Source organism: Syngnathus floridae, chromosome 12 (genome assembly GCF_059516105.1).
Source record: "Syngnathus floridae isolate MCC-2025c chromosome 12, RoL_Sflo_1.0, whole genome shotgun sequence".
Classification (NCBI taxonomy): Eukaryota; Metazoa; Chordata; class Actinopteri; order Syngnathiformes; family Syngnathidae; genus Syngnathus; species Syngnathus floridae.
In genome coordinates, this window is record NC_142424.1 from 7,137,343 (window position 1) to 7,156,889 (window position 19,547).

General features: G+C 39.0%; 1 protein-coding gene across 2 annotated transcripts in view; it reads left to right on the top strand.

The window, feature by feature from the left end:
* The first annotated feature begins 1,703 nt into the window (after window positions 1-1,703).
* The window catches only part of astn2 (astrotactin 2), a 153,798-nt gene continuing 135,954 nt past the window's right edge, over window positions 1,704-19,547 (top strand). For both annotated transcript variants that reach the window (XM_088391186.1, XM_088391187.1), the window contains exon 1: window positions 1,704-2,224. In XM_088391186.1, the coding sequence (XP_088247312.1) occupies window positions 1,834-2,224 (391 nt within the window). In that variant the 5' untranslated portion in view covers window positions 1,704-1,833. The remainder of the gene's footprint in view (window positions 2,225-19,547) is intronic.

Below are 19,547 nucleotides of genomic sequence, written 5' to 3' on the forward strand. Positions count from 1 at the left end.
GGTAGTGGATGTTAAACCTGTTTCATATATGTGGAATATGTGTGAGTTCAACATTGCATGATCCACGTGATTGAGGTGTGAGACAAAATGATGGTCAGTAGGAAGCGACCTGAAGCTTGTGCTATGTCCGTGATCTAATAAAGAAGCATTTATTTGCCTAGGTTCTACTACTTCACCGCGTAATACATGACTCTACTTCTTCGTATGTTCTGCGATATGGCTGCTCTGTGGCACCATGGCGCCTTTCACAGGCTAGTCTTGGTACTGCGGTGGACAGCAGCTTTGGGGAAAATGGTAACTGCCAGTGGAGATATTGTTTCGTGTAGTGTGCTACGTTGATCTCATGAAGTACACCACACAACATATAAACAAAAAGTGGTTAAGACACATAAAACATTTTACCCCAATTTAACTGTTCGGGACTTTTGCTTTAGACTTGGAATGCATTGGAACAATTGTTAGTTGTTATTATTGTTACACTCCAAGCTACTATGGTGCAATTGTATCAAATTGTGACATCTTTAGACTTGATGAAGGAGTGTGTTCATTCTCGTACACGTGACAATTCAATATTAAGTATAAATGTGACAGCTAGCAGCTGTTAATCACGAGAGTTTGTGTGACGGCTTTGTGCAACTGTTCCACTCTTTTCACAAGGACTCAACTAGAAATATGAGTCTAGACGTTTCCCACTCGGCAGTAGCCACTGCATGAATTATTCTGTATCGAGTGAGTGACGCGGAAGAAAACATTTTCCGTGAAATGTATTTTTCCTGACACATTTTCAGTCGTTGGTGTGTTCACACTAAAGATGTAACAAAGATGGAGAACAATTATGTCCAAAAGGTTGTAAGCAGCTAACAGCAATGTCAAGCTGTGCAAAAACAAAAAAACTATGTGACAAATATTTTTTTTAATATTACATTCCAATGACAAATATTCTTTTTAATTGCCTTGAAAATGCAAACCACACTGTGTTGCTCCTAGAGATGATGATGACGACGATGATGATGATGCTTTTATATTGCCTCATTCTCATTCACCGGTGCAGTCAGCCAAAGTGAATTACTCCTCGGCGGAGTGAATATTCTGTAATTGCAACTGGGATCTCTCAGGTGAAACATTCTGAGGTTGCAACAGTGGGATTAATTTAACTTGCATCTCCCAAAAGTTGGAGGAGACCTGTCGAAACAGTATTGGTTGAAAGATAACAAATAACAGAGAGGGAATAACTACTTCCAGGCTCAAACCTTTATTCGTCGTGTAAGAAATAGTTGAGTCATATTTAAACAACAATAACTCTCATAAAATTAAAAATACAAATCACCTACCATACAAACGTAAAATAACAATTAACTACACGTTTAAGTAGTTTTGTTAAAGTTTCAGATAGATCTAGGGGGGGTGGAATCCGCGATGTAGTGAAGCCGCGATGAACGAAACGCGAATTAGTGAGGGATCACTGTATTTCCGTTTGTAAATATTTTGTGAAATTGAAAGGAGCACACATTTGCTGTTACCTAAACACTTTTAAGACTTTTTTTTATTTTAATGTAATATTCAGAGCCAAATGCTTTTAAAATGATTTAGCTCAGTGGAGAAATGAGCTATTGATGATTGACAACTATAAACCCGGATGACGTGCCAAGGGGGCGGCTGGAGGTTCGGATCCCCCCCCCCCCCCACCCCCTTCTCCAGCTCACCTGTGCTGCCGCCTCCTGGACGACCAGAAGCTCGCTTCTGGCTGGCTGATTGCTTCCTCTCATAAGTGCACGGCCACTCTGCAAGCGCTTTCAAAGCGGCACAAGCGCACACAAGGAGCGCTGGGGCCAAATGGCGAGCACCGCGCCGTTGCTGCTGCTCTTCCGCCTGCTCCTCCTGGAGCTCACGCCGATCACCGCAAGTGCAACCGACGAGGGGACACCCGGCGGAGAGGGACACGCAGCGGGGACTCCGTGCGAGATCAAGAGCGTCACCGTCTCCACGCTGCCCGTGCTACGGGAAAACGAGTTTAGCTTCACCGGCGTTGGAGCCTCCGGGAGCTCGGTCGGTGGAGGTGGCGATGGAGTGGGCGCCTCCGCGGGAGTTGGGGGCACCGCTGGAGGAGGACCGGGTGGAGGAGGAGGGGACTCGCGGCTCCTGTTATTCGTCAGGACGGATCTACCTGGGCGGATTTCTGTCATGGATGATCTCGACAATACGGCTCTACCTTACTTCGCCCTCGGTAAGAACCTCTCTGATACCGATTCGACACTGTCAGTGTCACATTGGCACATGATGGTGATGTTGGTACCTGGATGCAATTTTTGAGTTAACATTTGCTTAAATGAAACAAGTTTTGTTGTCCTCTTAACATTCCAGAAAGAGTGCAAGTAATCAGGACGCTACTATACTATTGTTCATGCAAGTTCTTATCACTAATAATAATTATGATAATAATAATACAGAAACGGCATTGGTGTGTGCAAACTGTGCACCAAGCACATTTTCAAGTTTCCTTTTTAAAAAATATATATATTTTACGTAGTTGTATGTAGAAAATGAAATGCTCTTAATTTGAAAGATCAGAAATATCAAGTTGAAATAACTGCAATATTAATTAAGACATTTTGATAACCCTCCCACAAGTATGAAATTTCCCAAAGTGTGACAAATAACGGAATATATTTTCTTATTAAAGACCAAATGTCACTCACTGTCTCCCCCTATAGGCGTGCTCTGTATTAAAGCTGCAGGAGCAAAAGTATATTTTGTTTATATTTTATTCTTATCAGTATTACGTTTTGACTGGTGACATTCCCATGTTGACACACTGAAAATTATGTACCGGAAATGAAATATTTTACCTAGCAATGGGCGGATTACGAGCACTTGTGAAAGAATACAATACATCTGGAGAATCCATCTTTGAAGGTGATAACCTACCCTTTTTTTCTTTAATTACAAAGATTATTTTCACAATTTCACCAATTCCTTGTCTTATTTTAAGTCTATTTTTGAAAAGAGTTAAGTCTCATATTATACTTGAATGTTTCTTTTCAGTGTTACCCAAATGCTCTTTTGACCCTAATACAACACAAGTTTTGATTTTCCCTCAGCTTCAAATCCATTGAAAAGTGATTTCCCTCACTGCACACGTTTTAAGTTACAATCTCATTTTTCTCCTCCTCGGTGCTGCTCTCCACGTGTTGTCGCGAAAATACGATTACATTTCATGCACACCCTCGCCCTCTCTGTGCCCCAATCAAGGGATGCAATTTGGTCCTGCAAATATGCATGAAATTGATATTTTACTCTCACACCAGTACACACACACACGTCCATACACACACACGACACAGTGGCTGGTGTTACTTCCACTCAATGAGATGCTTAGCTAGTCTTTGCGTCACTGTCAAGCAATAAGAGAAAACACACACATGCAGAGATGAGGGAACAAATGTAAACGGCCCCTTACTGTTTGGTTGACGGGTTGTGGGAATTTTCCTCTTTTAAAACGATCTTGTGAGTTGAGATTCACTGAGTTTATCTTAATAGTTGGTGTTGGTGTTGAACAACACATTTGCTTGAAGGAGATGTATGAGTTGTAATTCTCCATCGAAGAAGCAGTGTTTTTTTATTAGTTTTTGTTTGTTAGTGAGCACGATTATGCTAATAGCACGAAACTAATGGAATAAGATTTAGTGTGTTCATATAGGCTGCGGCAAAATGAAACCAATAAAACATGGAACGAACAACAATGTAATTTGTCAGGAAATCTGTGTCACTTGTGCTTTTTATTGTCTCTCCTTTTTGATTAAAAAATGAGATCAATGCCACTGAAAAATGAATCTCAGCGTGTTTTCATAATTTATAAAAAGCCCTGTTATTTGAGTTTTAATTGTGTGATTCAACACAATAACACAAAACAATGTGATTTATCTCACTACTTCATGGGAAAAAACAGACCAAATAAATGGTAGCTACTGTGAAAACGCCGTGACTTCAAAATGAGACTTTTTTTTCAAACTATATATAGCCTGCTGTGTTATTTTAATCTCTTCCCTTGGTCTTAATTTTCCTTCAGAACTGCTGCAGGGAGGCTAAAAGGACGGCAAAGGCCTGCGAGCACTAAGCTAGTAAATCACTTTTCAGTTCTCATCGACTGGTGAGAAGAAGGGACTTCTCTGTGCTCTCAGGCAGCCGGCCTGCAAATTTACAGCTTGAGCTACTCTGCTAGCTTAGCACCCCTCCACTCATCAGTGGCTAAATGCTAAAAAACAATGGTACCTCAAAGGCCAGATGTTTTAAAACATCCTTCCATCCGTCCATCTGTCCATCCGTCCATCCGTCCATCCGACCATCCGTCCATCCGACCATCCATCCATCCATCCATCCATCCATCCATCCATCCATCCATCCATCCATCCATCCATCCATCCATCCATCCATCCATCCATCCATCCATCCATCCATCCATCCATCCATCCATCCATTCATCCATCCATCCATCCATTACATTGGCTACATTGGCTTTTCTAGCTAGCTAGCCGCCAAAATCATTGTCATTGGTGATGTATCTCCGTCGATCCGTGCATCATCCATCCGCCTATCCGAATAGCAAGTAATTAATTATACCCTGCAAACTGCTTCTGAATAATGATGTTGGTATGGTTATTGTCTTGTAAATTCATCTTTCCTCTTAATGTTGCTGAAATACGGTCTTTGGAGGCTAGCCCAAGACACAAACAGATGCTCTGCGCCTAATGCACAGTAAAACCCTACAAAAACTTTATCTAGGTCTTCATGAGTGTTTTTGTGCAGACACTAAGTAGCCATATGCACTCTATTAATAAGGTCATCAACATCAGTTTGAGGAGTTTCCAGCAGGACAACAAGTATTCTGGGTTTTATATGTGATACAATATAGGCTATTTGAAAAAAGGCAAGTGCACAACGTTGTCATTATTTTCCCATTATGTTTTGGGGATTTTTGTGAGAAATGGCTTTCCGCCCTGCAAAGGTGCTGATTCAAATGATTGTGGGTTTATTTGATGGGTGGGATTTCTATTCTTCAGTTTTTTGTCCCATCATGCACAGTATTGATGCAAATTTGGTATGTAAAATTGAATTACTTCTATAGTATTTCATTTTTTTGTTTCCTTGCACTGATATAATAACTTTTAAACTGAGATCTGGGTGAAACTTGTTTTATGCCTTGCTTCTGCCTCCCATCGGCTCATGGTGGCGTCAGCAGAAATGCAGCAAAAACGATACGGCAGATTTCAATCAAATACAGCCATTAGCCACGGAAGGACTTTTTAAATCGTTGGAAATGTCATTGAATTTTCAGGAGGTTGTGGTATTTAGTATCCATCTGAGGTTGATGCTGATAAGCCGAATGCTGGGCAAACCACAAGAGAAGTGTCGTCTTGCACCTCCTCCTTCATTATTGAAGGCACCGTCGAGGTTTAGGGAAGGAATGAACGTTTGGGAAGGCATGGCAAGTACTCTTCCTGTTGTGGTCTGTCTGCTCAGCTTTGATTTATGACCACAAGTGTCATGGAAAATGGATGAACTGTATTGAGGAAAGATATTGGGCTCACCCTCCTTGTTTCATTCTTCTTTCCTTGTTGTCATGCATGTAATGGACTCAATCTATTTGGACTGCTCCGCCCAAATGGTCCATTTAGGCACTTTGGTTGTGTTGATTCATGTTTTTCCGACTTCTCTTCCGCATAATTGCACACAGGGGGAGCGGCATGTGATAACAACCCGGCAGGCCGCATAATTTTAACAAAGCTTGCTTTTCCAAATAACGGAGAGGAGCCGCGTGAAAGGGAACTGTGGCTTTCCTGACCCTCTCAATGATTAATGGATGCTATGCTAAATTATGACAAGAGCTCACACCCGCTTTATACCTCATGGTAAAAGTTAACATCATCATCAAAGGTACAATTTGAGATTAATGTTGATGAACTGCACGCTAGGGTGGGAACAGTGCTTGTTGCCGATTAGCCACTGCCTTAAACCTGACAGGATCTGGCCTTAGGTGACCCAGAGCATGGATGTAGCTGTCAGACAGGACACAGCGGGTTATGTTATTTATATGCAAAAGTACAAACCAAAATCACCCAACAGGCAGTCAACGGCATAAACAAAATTATAACAAAAAACAGGACTGGACACAGCAGTGGCAGAACGCTGGCCGAAGAGACACGGGAGGTCACAAGACATTCTGGCAAAGCGTAACTAAGCAAGCAGAGCTTAAATACCGTATTTTCCGGACTATAAGGCACACCTAAAAACCTACAATTTTCTCAAAAGCCGACAGTGCGCCTTATAGCCCGGTGCGCCTTATATATGGACCAAATTCCTAAATTTAAACTGCCCCGAAGCATTGTGTCATGAAATCAATCATAAGTGGCCCGCTGAAGACTATGAATCACGAATCAAAAAGACTATGGATCATTATTTTGTGATTATAAAGTAATTTGTTTTGCCTGAAGTTTAAATAAAAAAGATAAAATGGAGAATGATTTGATTTGGATTAAAAATCTGACATGATGCAATAATGGTGCACCATATAGTCCGGTGCGCCTTATGTAAGGACAAAGTTTTAAAATGGGCCATTCATTGAAGGTGCGCCTTATAGTCCGGTGCGCCTTATAGTCCGGAAAATACGGTACTCAAAGACACAGAAGACACCCAATCCTGTGTTGGAATAAAGTACCATAGCAGTGACAACATAAATAACCCAAACACAGTCATGGAGATTATGCTTTGATCGCTATTTGTCGTCAACGGGCAAAGTAAAGAAACTCTATAGCTTGCAAGACATATATTTTTTTTAGCCATTTAAAAATCAAAATTCCTCTATGAAATTTCTCATTGCCCTTCCTTTGTTCTGAGCTGAAGTCTTTTACGATATCCCCTTTTAACACATTTTCTTTTGTCTGGAATGTCAAGCGGCGTCTTTCTCTCGCTCTTGTTTCCTTCTCATTGCATCTTTGCAAGCATATAAACACAAACACATTTTTCAAGAGAGAGATGGGAGATGAAAAGTTGCAGGGATGCATGTAAAGAAAAAAACGGTGTCTTCACTGGTGCATATGTGTATCTGCGTGTAGGAATCTTAGAGTCACAAGCTCCAAATCAAAATTCATAAAGTTACCGACACGAACAGTATACACTCCCTGGTGTGTGCGCGTTGAATATATAATGTGACACTGATTTATAAGGGCAATTGAGTTGAGTTGCTCTTTTTCCACCTCCGAATCCCTTAATGTGTCCCCGCTACACGATGAATCACCCCAAGTGGCGAATAACGTGGAATGTGACTCTTAACGTGGAATGTGACTCTTAACTTTGGAAAAGCCTGCAACACGTTTGGGACGTTCTAAATTTGGCTGGCGTCCCATCAAGATGCACACAGAAACACAGCGCGATATGGATAGAGTAGCTTTCAGGAAGAGAAGAGATAGGCTTGCAGCAGTAATGTACCTTAATTGGATTGATCGATTAAGCAATCTGTGTACAGCGCTTTTCATTCATAAAAATACAACTCAAAGTGATTTATATGAATTCTATTAAAATAAAACTCAAAGTGATTTACATAAGTTTGATCAAAATTGTCAATTAATAGGTCAGGTAATGTCTCAAAACACTAATTTTGGATTAACCCAAGACCTCATCTGATTAATCAAGGAAAAAAAAATGTTGCCTAGCCCTACTTTTTAGACTTTAAAAAACAATTTAAAAAAATCCGCTTGATGTATAGAGACGTTATAGAGACAAATTGTACAACCTTAGCTTTTAATTTGAAAGGTCTGAGGATAATCTTAAAAGAGAAGGCGCATCATCCAGGCCATTGTGTCAATTCTCTTGAGTCGTCAAGACGAAAGGAATTACCAAAATCATATCGCTATCGTAATTACACACGTGACGAGCGACACGAAAAGGAAAAAAGAGGGTGCCTTTGTTCCCGTAAGCCGATCACAATGATGTTTAAGACCCATTAAATTCGATTCCCGCCAGAATTCCATCTGCACCTTGGAAGGATTCCAGCGCTTGCACATCCCCGGTGCCTCGTTTAATTTCAAATTGTGCAATGACTCACATTTGCTTTCGGGACCAACATTTTATTCCCATCGTTGCATTTGCACATTTGTCCGAGTTGGTTTTTATCTGTACCATAAGTCCCTTTTGTCAGTAGAATAATCCTGTCTCATTCACAGCCGTGATGACACAAAGGCTCTATTTCATGTGCTAAACCGTCAAACTGATATGTACCATGACGATAACATTATCCACTTTGGATCTTTTCAAGCGAGCTCAGCAAGCCCGAAGGGAGAATTTGACCTCACACATTGCATGCTCATTGGTATGACACGGCTGTATCCCCCACTCCGCCATCTTATCCCCTTGTTGCTTTCGAAGACACATAACACGTACGTTTTTTTTTTTTTACATTTTTTTTTTCTCAGGTATTTTGTCTGGCGGTGGATTAAGCTCTGATCTGTCAGCAATTACCTTTAGAAGTAAGAACACAGCCGAGCGTTACCTCCCAGAGGTTACGGCTCGCTGATCCGTCTTTAGACTGGTTAAAGGCCCAAGGTGAGCAGTGGATTTGCAGCCCATTATGTTAGCACAGGTATTTATGCAGCAGACGGTTAAGATTGTCATGCATATTTGAAGAGCGGCTTGAGAGAATAAATTGGATTTGATTTTGACAATGTGAAATTTATGGAGAAAACGAGGACATTATATTATATCTGTTGTCTACACATCAGTTGTTTGAGAGGTTAGCTGCAAGTTATTGTTAAAGCAGCAGCAGGGAATGTTTGTGTTTCTAGTCTTCTCATGTGTAACAAACCTTGAAATTGCTCTAGCAGTTTACAGATTGACAGGTTGTTTCATATTTTACTTTCTTAAATGTTTTTTTGTATCAGATAGTGGACTTGAGTCTAATAGATGCCTTGTCATCTTTGCCAGCCAGTTGGATAGCACTCAGAAGATTCCAACTATGAGGCAGACGTGCTATCCATGCTTCTCAAACCACATGACGACACGCTATGCAAATAAATTCAAAGTTAAATGTCAAATTTTTGCATTTGTCAAAAGTTTTACATTTGAAAAAAAACACTTGCCCCGTGTGGCTGAGGATGGATTTCCTAAACATAACCATTAGATAGCGACTCTGTTGCGACACAGCACCATAAATTCTAATTCGAAAAGCAAAACAGTAATTTGAGTTAAAAAAAAAAAATAGCAGTCACATCGCTCAGCATCCGTCCCGCCTCCTTGGCTGCATCTTCTTTGTCGTGCTGCTGCTGCCACGGTGCCGACCTGGTGGAGAGGAGATGCTGCCAGGAGTTTACAAGACTGGGCCATTTTTTTAAAAGTTATTTTTAAACCAGAATTCGTAGAATGCTCTAGCAATACATACTTCAAGTTGAAGTTTTGACATTGAAGTCCGTGAACTAAGGTAAATTGTTTTGTATTAGCAATAGAGATGAGCTTCTAGATTATTATTTTCTGTACTAGTCGTCCTCAATAGGAAAATGTTATCTCCGCCAAGGTTACGAAAGTGATTTAAAAAAAAAAAGACACTTTACATTTATAAAACTAGACAAAGTTGTAAAATGTAGTGTACACGTTCATTCACGTTTTTTTTTAGGCTGACATTTTTTCATTAGTTAATGTAAATTAAATATTCATTATTCAATAGAAGATACTAGAGCAAATGTTTTCCCGTTACCGCTGCACCCCCCCTCCCAACATAAAGTTCACCGCCAGCCACGGATGATTTGATAATTTCAGGAAACTTAACCGATCATAATAAAGTGCTGTGTGTTCGCAGTGTGTGCCTTCCATCCATTAGTCCAATTGCGAGATCACTGTTCCGTAACATGACCGCGATCGGGACAAATGCACAATTAACTCAGTAATGAGACAGCTCAACAAACAGTATTAATGGGTTCATTCAGAGCGGCACTTTCAAGCAATCAGCATTTAACTTTTCCTGGTAAATATGGCCTTTCACTATTCGATGGCGACCAACTCATCCCAGCTGAATTGATGATAGAAATTTCAAAAGCTCTCTATAATTCTTACTTTAACCCCTGAACGGCTTCACAGAGCTAACTTTTGTGCATTGGTTAGTTAGATGTTGCACAGTTTAATGACTCCTTCATTATGTTAATGCATAGCCATATAAGGGATCTTCATTATCTAAAAGCCTTTTTGCTAATTTAAAGGATGAAATATTAATGCGAGACTTGGAAGACATGCGCCATTTTTACAAACAAACAAAAAAAAAAGTCATTTCGTTGACTATTCTTAGAAAATATAATTGCAATGGATTTTGAAACATTGTTGTGTTTAAATTAGTTACGTTATTCTTCCAAAGAGATTGATGACATTCTAGTTATCCAAAAATGTTTGGCCATCAAATATCGTACGACGTATTTAGCAGAAATCGAAGGAGGTACCTTTTAATTTAATCTGGGTCTCTTTGGCATTGCAGTCAGCTATTTGTCGATGTTCCATTATACAGTAATTTCTAACGTGACTTTCTAGAGGAGTCCGTAACTTGTGCTGAGAGCATGCTCACAAGATTTCAAATTGCTCACAGAGTCTGAGTTGACATTTAATTCTGCACGTCCGTTTTCCACAGTGAGTGTCTCTTAGTATATTTGGCTAACCTTAAGGTTAGCCACACTTTTGAAAGGTGCTGCTATATTTTAGCCTCACTTAATCCTGAAGTACATTTTATTGCTTCAGTTTACTGTCCCGATTTTTCCATTTGCATTCATAGAATGTTTAGCTATAGGGGGGAGGGGATCTAAAGAGACAATATTTGTGCTCAAGACAAAATAAAAGCAGCTACACTTTTGCAGTGTTTGATGCAGTGAAAGCTTGATGTGCAATAATAAACTCTCTGACAACACAATAATGGAATCATTTTCTCTGCAATCTCATTCCTACCACTTCTCATCGAATGGGATTTGCCCCTCTGTTTATTATGATGAAGCAGGCGAATGATTTGTTAGAATGCTGCAACTCATCCATCAAATTAATTGCATTTACATGTCATTATTAGATTCGCTTAATGGATGATATCTGCTCGTGGGCAGGCCCTCTCCTCTTTTAACCTAATTGATATGTAGCCATTACTTTTTGGGTTTTTTCTACCTCTCTCGATGGGCCAAGTGTTTTGTGCGGTTTCCAAGTTTGGCACTTGCTTTGAGTACTTAATGCAATCCGTCAGAGGATTTGAAAAGGCTTCTTAGTTTCCAACCTATTGATTGTCAGGCTGTTAAAGGTTATGTGGCTTAAGAAAGTCAACAACACATATACAAGGATCAAAACAAGCACATTCTAAGGACGTTGATTTTTCCAGACAAAATTTGGTTGAAAGTGGTGTGATTTTGCTTTAGTGCAATCTTGGAGAGCCCGGTGAACTGATATAAAATATGAATTCTGAGCATTCCGATTAGGTCTTCACAAACTCATAAATAGCTGTGAGTCATCCCACTTCTGACACCCTTTTCGATGGATTACTCTCCAATTAAACCCAGGATTCTTTGGAGGGTGGTTGCACATTGGAAGAATGGGATTTAAGATGCAATCATCATTTTTTTACTATTTTTGGTCACAGTACTGGTTGCTATGCAATCTTGTTTTAGAAAACCAAAAGCAGTGAGGTATGTTATTATTTCTGATTAATGTTTCAACTAATAGTTAATTTTGTTCCATTCATGAACAGAATAATGTGAGCCAGCTCGGTACGTATTTGGTATGACAAGGTTTATTCAGGTAGAAATTTCTTCATTCCTGTTCCAGATGCTGAGTGGTTTGTAGTTAAGTAAGTGATAGAAAATTACATTGACTTTAGCTACTTCCACCATTTTGTGCTGTTTGAAATAAACACTGACATTAAAAAAATATTCATGCACCAGTTCAGTTCAGTATGCTTTATTGTCATTTTCTGTTGCCCTTGTCCTCATTTGGGTACACCTTGAACTTGTTACCAGCATACTACTTTCACATTGTTGTCCTCGACCACGTACTTCCTGATCCCTTGAGTCCGACATTTTCAAAAACTGCCAGAATCGTTACTTGAACGAGTGCGTATTGACTACAAAAGTGGAGCTGTAGAAAGTTGGGAAAAGCATCGATTTATCGTTTTTCCTCAGTGTAATTTGTGCATTTGCAACAGCTCTCTATTGTTGTGATAATTGTCCATAGACTAATTTGAATTGATCCACGTGTTGTTTTGCATCCTTGTTGCGGTTGAGGCTGCTCAGTTAGTTTGACGGGCAGGAGCCATGTGAGGTTACATCTGTTGCTTAAGGTCAGACGGCCTCTTAATGATGTGTTGTGTGTGCAATTATTGACTCTTCCCATGGGTATCAGGCTTGGCTTGTATAATAAGCTGTCAAAGATGCTTGTAAATGTCCACGTATTCACCGTCGTGACATTTTACGTCTGTTTGTTAGGTTGTGTGAAGCAATTAACACCATCAAATCCGAGATTGTTTTGCTTGGAATTGCCGCGCCTTGACGTAGACAAAAATTGTCTATAGTCCTCCCACTCGGGGAGTGACTGGATTTACAAATAAACAATCAATGTGGCTGGTAAGCAGCGCGTCACTCTCCGATAATGATTTTTCAACCTCTGTGGCACATCAAAAGTTGTACGATTTGGAGGAAGCGATACGCTAGTTTTGATGTTCTTGACTGATTACAGTGTAACAAGATGGCAACACGCCCTCACTATTTACTTTGCTTCCACTGCTATCCTCTTGAATTAAATAGAATTAAGAGTCAATGCCCCGGCGGCTGGATACATGGCCCCAATTTAATACAATAACGATTGCTGAACTCAGCTGATTCTCTTTTTTGGAATCCTCTGTTTTCTAGTGTGGATAAGACTTAGCATTTCTATTTGGGCTAATTGAAAGTATTACTACAAATTACTGCTTTTCGATAGCCTTTTTGCAGCTTTGGAGGATCATGTTTTCCAACATAGGACTCTTTCTCAAGCTCTGGTCCCATTATTGTAATAAAATATGATGAGACCACATTGGTTAGCACATGTACTGTATTTTCCGCACTATAAGGCACACCTGAAAACCTCCAATATTCTCAAAAGCCGACAGTGCGCCTTATAATCAGGTGCGCATTATATATGAACCAATATTGAGCCACTACAGCAGGCGTGTCCAAAGTCCGGCCCGTGGGCCAAATGTATATATCTTATATGTGGACAAAGTTTTAAAATAGGCCATTCATTTAAGGTGCGCCTTATAATCCGGTGCACCTTGTAATGGACAAAGTTTTACATTGGCCCATTCATTGAAGGTGCGCTTTATAATTCGATGCGCCTTATAGTGCGGAAAATACGGTACTTGGGAGGGAGACTGCTAACAATCAAAGTTGCAGCAACAGTGTTAATTTCCTATTTGACTTTAAGTTACTACTGTTTGGTCAGTATTATAGACTGCAGCTCAACACTACTCTGTTGTCTGCCTTTGCGACGTCAAGGTTGTGTGTGTGTTTTCTTCATCCCTCAAGGGCTGTTGCATATTTTAGCAATGTGAAGTGCTGAGCACTTTTGACTTGTGAGGTTGTGACAAGAAAGGTTTATTATACTCTTCTTATTTTCTTTTTAGTTTTTTATCCCTCTTTGTCAAACCAGCTATTTGCACGGCCTGTGGGAGCTTAATACTTTTTGCCGCAATCCGCATATCCGCTAAAGTTGATAGATGGTACCTTTCAAACACTTACTGAGATGTAAAAACACCCAGAGGAGCGTTTTGTATGTAAATCTAACACTTCAGTTTTTAATGAGTTCAAGAGGTCTTTTGCTTTGCTGGAGCACAAAACTAAACAAATTGTGCCCTTACTGAGTCTGGAATTAAATGTGCAGCCCAAGATAAACTTTGTCGACTTCAAAAAGGTCTTTGATAGTCATTACAAGAAAATGCTTTGAAAAAAAATACATATATATACATATTATGGCATTCCTAATGTATCCAAACATCTGTTTTAAAGTGATGCGAAGGCAGTATTCAAGCATATGAAACATTTTTGATCATCCATTTATATTCCAATAAAACTGCAGGTCTTCAACAGCTTTACAACTCTATATTAATGTCATGCAGTGAAACAAGGAAAATGACTACAAATACTTTGGAGAAGATCAATGTCTAAACAAATTTGCCAGAGGAAAAAAAAAATCTAAATCACCACCTATGATAGGATTACGAGTAAAAATACACTTTACAGATAAGCAGCAGTAACAGATCGAAACTCAAGGAAACTCTCGGGACACATTCTGCACCAGGGACCAAAATCCCCCTGTGGCAAAGAGATGTACTCCATGGGGTGGCAAACTGAAGGAGAAGCGACCAAAGAAGAAATGTGGATTTATCTTTCAATATCTACGGATAATCGGGTTGATTTAGGGCATGGTACAAAAGGCTGCAGCTGATTGTGCCAATTGGAGAAACATGGTTACCTAATAGCCTCCAGGGCATAGGAAGACTTTGGCTATGTTTTAGAGTTATCCTTTTGAAATGAAATTACGAGAAGCTATGTAATGCATAATCAATTTACGGGTTGTCAAAACAGATGTATTTTAAGTTATAATCACGTTTCCCTAAAATGTAATTTCAAGGCTTTGACAAACTCCTACAAAATAATTCTGCCAAATGCACTCTCCATCAAAATCAGGTAACAGAAAAAATGGCCACTGATGAATTAAAAAAAAAAAAACATTATATCTTTTTGCCTTCACTATCTAATCTGGGCACATCCTGACATTAAAATGTCATCACAGTTTCAGGATTTGTTTTACTGTTAATGCAAACACAACCACTGCAACCCTGGTAAGAACAAAATCAAATTATGAGTTGGAGGTACTAATGGGTCTTTATTAAAGTGCATATTGTGCCATAAAATGCGCTAAAAGAGTGTGACAGCTGTTAAATAGAATAGATTGTATAGAATTGAGTCGTCCAACCATGAACCCGTTAATGAAAACTAATACATGTTGGGCATAGTATTTTATGAGTATTCATGGAAAAGGTGCATTTGATTATTGATAGAATTTCCATTAACATTTGGCAAGCTGCCTTTAAATGCATTTGGCATTATCGTTAAATAGCTACAAGGGTTTGGGTCATAGACATTATAAAGAAAGGGTGATATGTCCATTTTATCCTTAGGATTTTAAAATTACTCATATAAGCTTCTAAAGGCAACAGAGAAAAAACACTAAAAATGCCAAAAATGAGTGATAAAATATTTTTTAGCTCACTGCACAAGCTTGAAATGAGAAGAAAGCAGTTACACATTTAAGTATATGCTATATAGTAGTAATAATAAATAAATGAAACAAAAACTTAAAATATATGTTCCTCCATCCCACAAGGTGTGTTGGTAGCTCTAGAGAGAAAACACGAGAAGTATTTCAAAGTTGTTTTTTCTAATTGAGTATGGATTCTGCAATATAATTTAAAATGGTAATTTGTAAACATAGTCTCTATATGGAGCACTTAAGTCTTGTTTTATAACATTGTTTTTGTTGTTTTATTGGACCCACAAATTCAAAATGTACTCATCCGCATACTGTCAATACGAATCAATGCACCAGTCAAGTGAATGCGATGGAGATAGAAATCCACTTCCAGGACTGTGATCCTTATCATTAGAGGGGAAAGCCCATGGGGGACTTGGCTTCAAATATTAATACAGGGAGACAGCACAATAGGGGAGACAATTCTGGGAAGAGGAAAAAAAAAGCTTGCTTGAAAATGTGCTTCACTGCGGGAGGCTCCCATTGGCGCTTAGGAAAGTGCACACCGGCGCGCTAACACAAAGTGAAGCCTCAGTATGTGGTCGGAGTCAGCGAGTGGGATGCAGCTGATCTGCTGAGTGGATCGTTGCCAGGGCTGATACATTCACCGTGGCATCAATCTTTAGAAATAAATTATTATTATAAATAATAACAACGGTGGTACACTGGTTACCACGTACGCCTTATAGTTCAGAGGGTGCGGGTTTGATTCCACCTCCTGTGTGGAGTTTGCATGTTCTCCCCGTGTCTGTGTGGGTTTTCTCTTGGAACTCAGGTTTCCTTCCACATCCTAAGAACATGTATGGTAGGCTGATTGAACACTCCAAATTGTAAGCGGTACAGATAGATAATAATATAGATTTTTTTTTCAAGCCCACCAGGTGTTTGAGATACTTTTATTTTTTTGTTTTATAGTGTGATCTATCAAAGGTTGCGCAACATACATTTTATCATGCATTTCAAATGTCGCCATTTTTGTGTACATAGACAAATTTAAATGAAAAAGGTGGTCAATGGACTGTACCAGTTATAAAATAATGACTCATATAAGGCTGCGTGATGGCGACTTGGGTGGTCAAACTGTAAATTGAAACCTTTATGAAATGTTCTATTACTGTATGACTATTTTTAGAAACTCATTTCCCTTTGACGGTGTCTTTTTTGACCTCTTCCTTTTTCCTCATTAGAATCTTTTTTTTTTTCATTCCAACCTTTTCATTTACAGTGCTGTCAGGGGCAAATGCTTGATTTCTATCATACTTATAGAAGTCATTTCAAAGCCCATTGACTTGTTAGTCACAAGTTCATTAGATATCCTCAGTCAGGTTAAGCGATTTGGAGAACGAAAGAATAAGACACAGATCGAGAGGGAATTGTGATATGTTGGAAAGCAATCAGTTCATCAGCAATCTGTATAAGGGACTTCATGCAATATTTTCACACTTTTTAAACACAACATTGGTGTCTAATAGCATCTGTTGACAAAAAAGCCCAAGGCTAGTTTACATTGTGTACTTTTAGCCCTCCAGAGCTGTTTTGAAGGGTCTTTTTCCAGCTCCTGCAAATCAACCACGGCATACACACACTGTGGGGCTTCGTTACAATAATTTTTTGAGTAACTTTGACCTATTAGACTCTGACTCTATTCTGTGCATAAAACTCTTCATCTCTCTAGCTGCCAAGTCTCGGGGGAAGAAGCTCCATGTGTAGGTGCTATGCAAATTAGAAGTGTAATTTAATTTAATTTAAGGATTTAATTTTCTGACCTCGTTTTCTTATACCAAATTTGTATCGCTGTCGTGGAGGTTTGGTTTCTCCTGTTTCCAGTTACAGTAAATTGCATTTTCTAGTCCAAAGCATAAATCACAAGTAAATATATTGTATTGTGTCCTTTCGAATGAATAGCAGTGTATCTTCCTTGTGGTATGCCACGGTTTTATATTAGTTTTATTATATATCAACCTTTTTATCCTAACCAGAATTTATCATGCCCGAGGCATCATCTGTTTGTGAGAACCGCAATGACTGAGTAGACCTTTAAAATTGTTGCAAAACTATATAGACAGGTACTGTGGATGCAAAATTAGATTTGATACTAGATGGCAAAATTAAGGTCACAAGACAAAAGTAATAAAAGATCTGAGGAATAGCTTTGCAGGTTGTTTTTACAATTTGTGCCCTGTGAAGCGAAATTAGATTTCGTAGATGCTCACTTACTTAAGGGCGCGATGAATAATGATCGATTCAACGGGCTAATGAGTTGCAATAAATTGGGCAAAAGACAGGTTGAGGCCATAAAAAAAAGCCAGCTGACATCAAATGACCGTAAGATTTTGAAGCATTACTTTCTGTCTGCTCCAAAAGAGCATTCGATGAATATAAATTATGAGGGTTGTTGTGGTCCAACATCAATTTAAATTCACTGCCTGTCTTTGGCTGGAGAAGCATACCATGCCGTAGTTCAGAGACTATGCAAACGGCTATGATTGACTACACGTCTCAACTGGTGATAAATGACGACAGCATCGTCAGAAATTTGCCATTAAAAATGACCTGGGAGGTGTTCTGTGATCGTTTTAATCACTTTGTGTCGCACAGTGCGGCCTTAATAAATACTTAATCAGTGCACCTCACTGACTTCATTTCAGCATAATGCATGGCCTTTGACTTTTTGTGACACTTATTCTGAAACGATGGCAGTAATAAGAAATTGTCCGAATCCAAATTCTCCAGCCTTACTATGTGTTTCAACATTGTATATTTTAGTAGTGACCAACTTTTTACCAGCCTGACTTGGAGTCGTTGCCTCTTTGTCAAGCCATAAAATCTCCAAGGTCCTTCAGAGCTTTGTCACTAATCTACTTTTTCTTTTCATTTTCATTGTCCAAGTTTACACTATCTATGGCTGAGGGCTTATACCGTACAAAAAAAAAAAAAACGGTGGTGTAACTGGATTTGTATGCTGCCGATAAGCCTCTTAGGTAAATTCACTATCACGCCAAGTTGACTTGCTTTCCCAAACCCTTTGTTTAGCTACAATTTGGAGAGTAACAAAAGAGGAGCATTAAGGAAGTGGGATGAAGGTCTTTGGAGTGTTACTGGTTTTTATTTTTTTACGGTTTTAGCGAAAGGAATTGAAACGGAATTGAAGACTTGGGGGACATTGACTTTTGGATTGGTATGGATAAACTATTCTATTCACACAAGAAAGCAAGCCAGATAAAAATCCGGTTTTGATGAGAAGTGTGAATGGGCCTATTAACTTTCCTCTCTCCCTCATAAAATCTTATCATTTCATTTTATCACGAGTCATGATCTATGGCAGGTGACATGCTGGACATACTGTCCTGTATCTTGATATCAGTCGGAATACTGTAAGCTGAGGACAGAAGACTATTTTTGAGTTAAATTGTAGCTATCTGAGTGAGGTTGACTTTTTTTTACTAATAAGAATTTTATTTCAATGTCAAAACACAGAGCTTTTCTTTTCACATTTAATTTCATTATGTTACATGGGACAAGAAGGAAAGGTTTTGATTTGTCCTCAACCCCTATTTTGCTTTAAACATTTTGCTGTTTTTCAGAATTAAGAGGAAGAATAGTTATGCGTGTTCTCCCTCACGTTAAAATAAAAAAAGGAAAGATCTGAAGGGATTTGGTTTCAATGTAGGTCATAACATTACAAAGTTTTTTCCCAAACTTTGTTCAAGGATTGAAAGCCTTCATTTCATTGCTAGCGCCTTTTATTATTATTTGTTTGAATTAATTCATTTATCATGTGCAAATCCCAACTTTGTCTATGTTGTTGATAACACAGCCAGTAATGGAAATACATTTTCCACAAGGATTTTATTGGGTTTCAAATAACCTTGCTCAGCTTGTACTCAGTTCCAAGATAGCATAAGATAATTAATCCTTTATTGATCCCCAGAGAGGAAATACAAGAGTAAGTTCTCATTCAAGTTTCAGATTAAATAAAAAAGAAAATATTCAACAAAAGACCTTGAAGTCACACACCGTCTTACACACAAATACTATTAGAGGTGTGCATCTCTCCACAAAAGACAATTTGATCTGGTTTTTGATACAAGGGTGAATAACAACTTAAGGGTGGTCCGTTTTTAAAACGGATCGATTTGATTAGGTTTGACTCTGTGGTATTACAATTTGATTTGAGATGGTGGGGCTCAGTTATTTTTTCT